General features: G+C 37.4%; 2 protein-coding genes across 2 annotated transcripts; both read left to right on the plus strand.

Moving 5' to 3' along the window:
- The first annotated feature begins 390 nt into the window (after positions 1–390).
- LOC119995471 lies at positions 391–3101 on the plus strand. The gene is made up of 3 exons (XM_038841982.1): positions 391–805; positions 920–1127; positions 2615–3101. Exons 1-3 carry the CDS (start codon positions 476–478, stop codon positions 2917–2919), a joined length of 843 nt encoding a protein of 280 aa, XP_038697910.1. The 5' UTR covers positions 391–475; the 3' UTR covers positions 2920–3101.
- A 1486-nt stretch (positions 3102–4587) lies between these two features.
- On the plus strand, positions 4588–6760 carry LOC119995110 (60S ribosomal protein L44). Its single transcript, XM_038841497.1, has 4 exons — positions 4588–4723; positions 5992–6171; positions 6338–6412; positions 6512–6760. Exons 1-4 carry the CDS (start codon positions 4721–4723, stop codon positions 6569–6571), a joined length of 318 nt encoding a protein of 105 aa, XP_038697425.1. The 5' UTR covers positions 4588–4720; the 3' UTR covers positions 6572–6760.
- Positions 6761–9209: the final 2449 nt, after the last annotated feature.

Genomic DNA, 9209 nt, shown 5'->3' on the forward strand with positions numbered 1-9209 from the left:
TCACTTTAATTTTGTTATATAATTGATAAGAAATTAGTTAATTTTTCAATAAATATTGCTTATAAAAAATATTCAATAAATAACTCTAAAAAAAAATTTGGAGAGGGGTTGTCCCAAAACCCCCGTCAAACTTTTCACCTCCCCTCACAAAAATTACTAACTCCGCCTTGATTCAAATCCATTAAAGAAGTTGTCAAATTATTATTGTGTACAGTACAAGTCGATAACTGTAGGTAGACCAACACGAGGTCCAAGTCTATCAAAAGACGAGATCAAATTATTATTATTGATTAATATATTAACTATATAGCTATTTTTCAATTTATGTGTGTATATATACATATATATATATATACATACATGTGGAATAAGCTACATCTGGTTGTGATTTAGCCAACCGTTCCAACAATGTCATTCAAAGTCCATACATGCCGATACTTTCTCTTCATCATCTTCTCCCGATAATTCCATATCCATGGCCGAACTAATCCATCACAAACCCAAATCCAAACCCACCACTAATTGCTTCCTGGGTTGTTTCGGATTCCCCAGCAAACAACAATTTTCCAGGAAAAAATCAGTTGCCAAGAAAAACAACAAAACCACCCTATGCTTTTCTTGGTCAAGATTTCGCATCAAAAGATCCTCCACCGTCAAAACAGTGCCCCTAGACTCCACTAATGTGTCATCCGAGAGCTTCAACCTCTCCTTCATATGTCCAAGTCCGACCAAAAAAGATTCTAAACCACTCGGTCAAATCACCGCAGCCGCCATAGTCTCCTCTGACAATCAATCCCCTAAAGAGGTAAACCATTAAACCAATATTTAATTAACGTTGTGTTCTTTAATTTATATTCAATTTTATCAAAAACCTTTGATCATAATTGTATATAATTGTGACTCCTTTTGTTGGTTTCAGACAAAGATCAACAATCTCCATCACAGTAGGAGGCAATCGCATGACGCCACGTGCCAAAAGGGATTGTCCTTCCGCCGCAAAATCGACTCCATAAGAAACACCAGCCACCCGGGTTCACCTGACACGGCCAAGCCCAGAAACGGGCGGCCCAACGTGTCCATTTCAAGGTCCACGACGTTCCCGGGTCCGGAACGGGTGAAATTGGTGGGTGATTGGACCTCTATTTTGAGGTTCTAATGTCCTTTAATTAGGATGTTCTAGCACTTAGTTAATGTATTTGATTGCATTTTAGCTTAATTTTACACTTACAAATGTTTCCCCTTGGTTTTGTAGGAATCGGACCTTGTTCGGGCAAGTTGGAGCACTTTTTTGGCACTTTTTGCTGTGAGGTGTCGGGACACTTCCCAAGGTGTCCGGACACCTGTCCGGACACCCGTCCGGACACCCGTCCGGACACCCGTCCGGACGCTTTCTTCACAAATTGAGGCAGAGGCTTCAAAGTTGATGGACGCATGAAGTGTCCGGACACCCGTCCGGACACCTACGGCGAATCTGCAATTTTCTGCACCAAAATTTCAAGGGCACTTAGGGTAAATCATGTATGTAACCAATGGGAAACGATTTTATAAGGGTAGTTAGGTATTTTCTATTGTAAAAAGAGAAGAAAACCCTAAAATTGGGTCTTCCTTCACACAATTCATCTCCTCCAACTTCTTGCCTCCATTGTTTTTCTCTCTCTTTCTCTCTCTAGGATTTTACTTAGTTCTTGTGATCTTGTTTGTAAACATTGGTTTTCATCTATAAAATTGATGTTTATTCTCATTATAATGAGTGGCTAAGTTCTCTTTCTAGTTTCTAGTCCCGAACGGTGGGTGCAAGGTTTCGATTACTCAAGGTATGCTCAAAGAATCGTAGCTTCGATTTCTCTCTTTTAATTTCGTGATAGTTGTGTGATTGGATCTATGGGAATGACATATTTGATTGTATTCTTGGATTGTATAGTCTAGGGATTGCATCTAATGTGTTCGATTGAGAATTGTTAAACCCATTGCATGATTTCCTTAATTAATTGAGTTTTTCATTGCATAGCTATTAATTATGTGTATTGATGATGGGGTTTTGGGTTAATTTAGGAATGTGCATGGGAGAGTTATGGTTAATTGATCTTTGAGTGTGAAACTAGGGTGTTAGCCAAGCCGAGCCCCAAGGGGGAACATTAATCCATAATATTAGGTGCTTATCCCTTTGCGTTCATCGTAGATTAAGAGACCCGATGGCCTACATGCATGAATTGAAGTCTTATATCCCAATTCTCTTTGCATATGCATGATTGATAGTATCACACAATGCATTGTGTATGGTTGTGTGTGTTTGCAATGATACCTTGAGTATGAGAACCGAGTAGCCACCGGGACGGACTAGAGACTAGGTTTTTTTAATTAATTGTTTTAAATCCACTTTGTGCTCACTTTGATTACAAAATCGCTTATGCTACCGAGTCATTCGGCCCATTTCTTTTACTTGCTTTTATTTGATATTCATTGTGTTTATTAGTGTTAGCTAGTCATTTGCATATCATTCACTTCAAATTTGCATTGCTTCCTCGTGGATCGATACCGGACTCACCGGTTTATTACTTGACGATACCCTACACTTGGGGTAAGTACACACACACACTTAGGTGTCGGTCAGTGGGTAGCCCGTCAACCCATTCTCCAGTTATAAGTAAAGAAGAAGACAATAAATCGGATCCGATTGTGGGTATGTCCATTATAATAGTGACAATATTGATAATGTTAGTATGGGGTAGATTATGCGCCATCCTTTGTACATCTGCATGGTTTTTCTTTGTTCCTCGTTTGGGAAGCAATATTGATCACAGTGGTACAAATGGGTCGGGCTCGAAGCAACCCGACTTGAATTCGAAGGAGTACAAGAAGCGTGTTGTTTTGGAGGGTCTTCTCGAGAGGAATTATCATCGTCATCGTTCAACACTCTGAACCGGATGGCATTTTGTGTAAATTAGACATAATGGTGTGTCTAAATTTGTAACAAACTGTCTCCGTCTTCTAGAAGATGGTTTAGTTTTCAACTTCTATAAATTATGCACTTTGTCTAATTGGGCAATTGGAGATGTCACGTGATATTGATTTCATTTGTGTTAAGAAAAATATACCACATCGATTGACTAAGTCCAAACCGAATAGTATATATGGACAAAACTCATCCCTTATTAAGAATAAGGTCATTTCATAAGTGAAACGAGTTGGGTTTCGTCCTGTAATAACTTGTCTCCTCGATTAATGAGAGCAATTTAATTCTATTAAACGTAACCTATCCTACACTTATTGAGTATGATATAACTCGGCAAGTACAGAGAAAAGTGGTAAGAACAATATATCGACCCAACCGAGCAGTATATATAGGCAAAGTTCATCCCTTACATACAACAAAACCTTTTTCATGAGTCTAGTGAGAGTTGGACTTGACTTGTAGTAGCTGAGTTTTCTTAGTGAGTTGAGATTCGACCTGTAGTAGCTGGGCTCAAGAAGAACAAAGTGTGCGGGTTCAATGTATTTTCGGGAATCGAACAATTCAAAACGGATAATATTATTGACATGTATGAAGGTGTGAAACATAAGAAAGAAGGGTCGACATGTATAATGATAAATGGCGGTCACTTCTCCATTTGTCTCTGCTATCACCTAACCACAAAAGAGTGTAAGAAGAAGATAAAATAGCAATAGGTCTTTTTTTTTATCATATTAATTTCAATTGTTGCTTTCAATCGATCTCCTTATCAAATTATCAATGATCAATTAATTGGTTTATTATTTAATTTGATTCCCCTTTTATACATTTGAAAATCTGGAACACAAAGATGAGGGACCATGAAAGTAGTGGTAGATCCTATCCAATTCAAGATTGATGGATTCGGTGCTACCAACTTTCATATCTTTGTAACTTGGATCAACCTACGTGGTGTCCCGAGATAATAACACATTTCTGGCTCAGCTAATAGAGTATTATTTTACACAGAATGTTAGGTTTAGGGCAGGTTCTTTTGCAAATTGAGATAATCTCAAAATTTAAAAAATGTCAGTTGTGGATGAATAAAAAATAATTTCTTAATAGCTAGTAATTTCGGTCATGAGTTCCATTCTTATGTGGAGCAATATTTTTGTGGCCACGAATTAGATTTAAGACAAATTCTTTTACAAAATGAGATAATCTCAAAATAAATAAAAAATTTAGTTATATAGACAGATTTCTTAACATATATTATTCAATATCTATTTAGGGTCAAACTGTATAGATTCAAAAGGTCTTGAGTTCGATTTTCAAGCATTAGGCTTTGACATAACTTATCATGTTTTCAGGTGAAGAATTTCTGTGTGTTTAGGCTCACGACCCAAGTTTAAATCATACCAAATATCCAAAGGATAAACTGTTTTATAGTACCGTAATTGGTTAAATTTAATTTTGTTTACTAGGCTTATCGATAAAGACAAATTATTCTGAAGCAGAATCGTTTCTTTGGGTCTACAACGAGCCCAACATCAGCTTCTTGGGTCAAAGTGACAACAAATATGGGCTCAGGCCTTAATTGATTAGGATAACCCAATTTAAAGGCATGGGCTAAGCGATTAATTGATTAGGCTGGCCCAATTTTAAGTCTCGTCCGGATCCTGGAGTTTCCTAACCCTAAAACGAAACATCAGATAAAATCTTCTTCATTGGATAGGACGCTCATCGTTCATCTTCTACGTCTCCGTTGTTGGCGCAACAGAGCTCTCAACCATGGTAATTCTTCCTTCTCTTGAGACTGCCAGTCTCACATATTAATTTCTCGAATCAAGTACTCCGTGTTGTTGGCGTTTAGTTTTCTTTTCTCTGAACCTGATTTCTGACTGTTTGTTTACCTGGTGAAGCTCATTGATTTCTATAGAATCAAATGTTTAGATCCGAATTCTGTTACTTAGTGATTTGAAGGGGTTCTTTTCTATTTGAGCTCTTTAATTTAGTTTTATACCAGGATTTGTTGCTTAGCAAATGACTGTTGTTCGATCGGTGTATGTATTTATGCTTTTGCTTGGGTATATAATTAGTTTGATACTCTCACCTGCGAAAGTTGGAACTGTGTTGATTTATTTTCTATTTGCAAAAGAATGCAAATGATCATTAGTTTATAGCTTTCCTGTGTAGACCAATTTTTTGCTTTCTCGTCATCTGTTTCGCAATACTGGAACAGTCATTAGTGTATGCCATCCGTGGTAGGAATGAAGTACTGAAATTTTACTTTCAATGGCTTGTGTAGTTAACTAGTTTTGCCGTTGATGGTGGACTAATAATAGTTTGAATGGGCTACTTTACTGATATGGTATCACATCATCCACATTATTACGAGGGAATTACTTGTATGACCTCCTGGAACCCATCCAGGTTTTTTTTTCAATTTTTTTTCCCGAGTTTTAATTAATGGGTGTATTATATTATTTTCATCATGGCTTGAAAGTAACTTTCTTACATGCAATAGCTCTTTTTGTGTTATATACTTATGTTGGTTAGAATTGGATTGGATGTAATTATGGCTGGGTATATTATCTAGCTGGTAGAGAGATGAATTGGTAATTAAGAATGTTACAGGAACTTAATGGCACAACCTTTTTACCGGAGATAGTAACATGAAGTTGCTAGAAAATGCTGGATGTTTAGAAATTAGTGTGCAAGCTTTCGTAGAATTAAACACATGGAACGAGATAAATTTCTTTCTTTTGAGATACTTGTAGTTGTAGGGATGCCTGATATTTTACTAGCTTTGCAAGAAACATAATTTTCATTCATTGAATGTAATACATTTTTGCTCCTCTCATAGTCGGATAGTCCTAAATTTTAATCTGTTCCTCATATGGTACTCTGACCAGTAGAATCAAAGAAATAGTCTTGCTGGAAGCTTTTTATTTGTGCCTCTGGTAGATTTGTCTAGATTCATCTTTTGGCTTCGGTTTTTCCTTCCTAAGTTTGTCTGCTTTTGTGTTGTACATCAAGTGTATTATTACTTGTGTTTGCAGGTGAACGTTCCAAAGACCAAGAAGACCTACTGCAAGAGCAAGGAGTGCAGGAAGCACACCCTTCATAAAGTCACACAGTATAAGAAGGGTAAGGATAGTCTTGCCGCTCAAGGTAAACGCCGTTATGATCGCAAACAATCAGGGTATGGAGGGCAGACCAAACCAGTCTTCCACAAGAAGGTGAATACTCTGTCCTCTTTCCTATTCCTTGCAGATTTCTGGTCTGTGTTTTAAATCTGGTCTGTGTTTTCCCTCTGTTGTTTTTTTTTTTCCTTCTGTCCTGTTATCATTTTTTTCCCGGGAGAATACAAAACCTGATTGACAATGAATGCTCTTCTTTAAATAGGCAAAAACAACTAAAAAGATTGTGCTGAGGTTGCAATGCCAGGGTTGCAAGCATGTCTCCCAGCACCCAATCAAGGTTAGGGCTTTGGAACATTACACTGTGGGGGTTATCTTATTTGCTTTTGCATTCCCACCTATGCAGTGACATTGACTATTTTCTCTTTTATTTTTGCAGAGGTGCAAGCACTTTGAGATTGGTGGGGACAAGAAGGGAAAGGGGACTTCTCTTTTCTAAGTAATTGTCTTAATTTTGTGTTCCCTTGCATTTTATTTATGTTAGAACTCAAATGTCATTTTTTGCTTGGAAATGCAAATGGATTGGTTTATTAGTAGATCTAGTTGTAATGTTTCTGTTATTTGACATTGCTGGTCTTATACGAGGCACTCTATGGAATTAGTATCAGTTAGCCTTGGTTCTTGGTAATACTTTTTATTTTTTTTGTTTTAATTTACTTGTTTCAGATGTTGAGATGGTTTGGTTGGCAAGTTATGTTGAAGATGGTCTGTTTTTTTGTTGGGAGAAGAGAAATATATCTTTTGTTTGTGCCAGTGCTGCTGATAATGTAGACCCATTTGTTGTTCTAACTTTTCTACTTATTAGTGTTTCTCGTGATCTCGTCAAGATGAACCATGTTTTTAGGTGGATAATTTTACGGTGCTGACGAAGCAACTGACTCCCAACTCAGGCTGTGATCAGCAACTGAGGAAGGATGGGATTGTTTATCTCACCTCTTAGACGCTCCCCAACCCCATTACTTTCCTCCCAGCATAAGGGGTTGGGGGTGGTTTTGTTATAGAGAGATCAAACCACCCTGAACCCTGATCAAACGGCCTTATATGATGAACTTGTCTCTCGAACAATGTTTTCCTAGTAAATATCACCTCTCCAACAGTTCTTAACCCTAGTAGCCTCTTCAATTGTTCTCAATCCTCTCTTCGCCTTCCCTTGCCGTCTCCTATTAATCTGCAATTGATCCCACCAAACAATTACACTTCCCTTCAACTGAAACGCTACCAACTTCGCAATTCGTTCTTTAGGAACCTCCATCATATCAAAGAACCTTTCAACTTCCGAGATCCAGTCCAGAAACTCCTCAATCTATAGATTCCTATTGAAGTTAGGAATATCCGTCTTAAGCCTTTATTCCTAAAAAAGGCCTTTGTTGTCTAGTAGCTGGATAACTAGCATAACACTCAAAATCTTAACTATCTTCCGAATCTGAATCATCGAGTAAAGGTTGTTGGTACTATTGAACACGACCACCATGTCCTCTACCATTGCGTCCACCACCGTGTCCTCTGCCACCACGGGTAGGGCTAGCCATTGGTTCAACTAGAGGCTCCTCCTTAGCAGGAACATCACGGTCATCATGCCCAGGTTGCACAGGTTGTGTGGGTTGGACTTGAATCATGAATCTGTGAAGCATATCCGCAACTCTTCCATATGTTTTCGTTGAGCCTCAATCACTCCCCAAACAACATCGATCCCGTGCTCGCCAATAGCTTGGTTCTGACCTCTTCCTTCATTGTTAGCCATAGATCCAAGGCAAACTCCTCAGCTCAGATACCAAGTAATGCAAGTAGATCAACAAAGGAAAAGGAAATCGTAAATCAAACCAACATTTGATGTAAACACACACTGGAATCCACCAGAAATTGAGAGAAACTCTCTAGGGTTTTCATATATTGATAGAATAAGAGATAATGACCTCTAGGGTTGGCTACATCCCTAATATGAAGTAAAACACCAAAATATAAAAGTTGCAAGAACGCCCTTAAAACAAAAAACAATCGATTTGAGACCCTAAACGATGATTCGGTTCAAAACGTCGGTTCGCTTCTGCCGGTCAAATTTAGTTGAGAATGGATAACATTTGCAAATTTTTCAGTTTTGCAGCCACACCCTTAAAAATGATTTCTACTAGCTGGTACAAATGGTAATTAACCCCTACTTTCTGTTTGTCTTAAATCAGCTCCAAATCAACCCAAATCAACTTCAAAACAACTCAAAATCAGTTCCTATATCAATTCCTTACTGATTAGAAAAATCTACTCCCATTACTTGATTTCTCTTTTATAACTTGCCAACATCACCAATTTCAGTTTGGGTCACCAATTTTCAATTTGCATTTTGGATTGTAATATGAATTTCCAATCCCTTCCACATGCATTCTCAATCCACTTCTCCATGAACTTCAGTCTACATTCTTCAATCTTGATAGTATTCATGATCCTCCTTCATACTAGTTCAAGTTATAGTGGGCTAGCTGTGGGCAGAGACTCATCTTTTTTGTATTTGTTTTCTTTATCTGGTCGAGTTGTTGTCACACTTATTTGCCTACTGGTTTATCATGTTACTTAACGATTTGGTTCACAATCTAATCTAAGTGATTTTATGACTTGTCAAACAATGAACTCATCAACAGACTACAATTGTTAAAGAATATATATAGCAAATCAAGACAATCACATAAACTAATCAGTGTAGAACTTGGATGGGTTACTGAATTTTTATTCATATAGCATACAATAACAGGATTCTTTTTCTCCCTTACTAAGACTACATAATCTTCTTATGAATTATGGTCAATTGCAAGTATACAAGCAGTGATTTCAAATTCAAAGGTTAATCGTACTCCGATAACTTTACGTAAGGAAATTTTTTTTTTTAATGATAGTGGAAAAATTGACAAGTACCATTACTGCCACTTTAAGTTATCTCCCACCCCTACATCAGAATCCTTTTAAAAGTACGTAGAGACAAGAACCTAATAAAATTAAAGTTTGATAGATGAGCTGCTAACTTGTTATACCTCCATAGCCGAGAAAGCATTATTGAAAGTAGTTTGCAAATGCATTATAGAGAGGGAGAT

The sequence above is a fragment of the Tripterygium wilfordii genome, chromosome 3 (genome assembly GCF_013401445.1).
Source record: "Tripterygium wilfordii isolate XIE 37 chromosome 3, ASM1340144v1, whole genome shotgun sequence".
NCBI lineage: Eukaryota > Viridiplantae > Streptophyta > Magnoliopsida > Celastrales > Celastraceae > Tripterygium > Tripterygium wilfordii.

Coding starts and splice junctions, on each gene's coding strand:
- LOC119995471 (XM_038841982.1), top strand. CDS start 476: ATGGCCGAACTAATCCATCACAAACCCAAATCCAAACCCACCACTAAT. Junction 806..919: donor ACAATCAATCCCCTAAAGAG/GTAAACCATTAA, acceptor TGTTGGTTTCAG/ACAAAGATCAACAATCTCCA. Junction 1,128..2,614: donor GGAACGGGTGAAATTGGTGG/GTGATTGGACCT, acceptor GTCGGTCAGTGG/GTAGCCCGTCAACCCATTCT.
- LOC119995110 (XM_038841497.1), top strand. Junction 6,172..6,337: donor AACCAGTCTTCCACAAGAAG/GTGAATACTCTG, acceptor TTCTTTAAATAG/GCAAAAACAACTAAAAAGAT. Junction 6,413..6,511: donor TCTCCCAGCACCCAATCAAG/GTTAGGGCTTTG, acceptor TTATTTTTGCAG/AGGTGCAAGCACTTTGAGAT.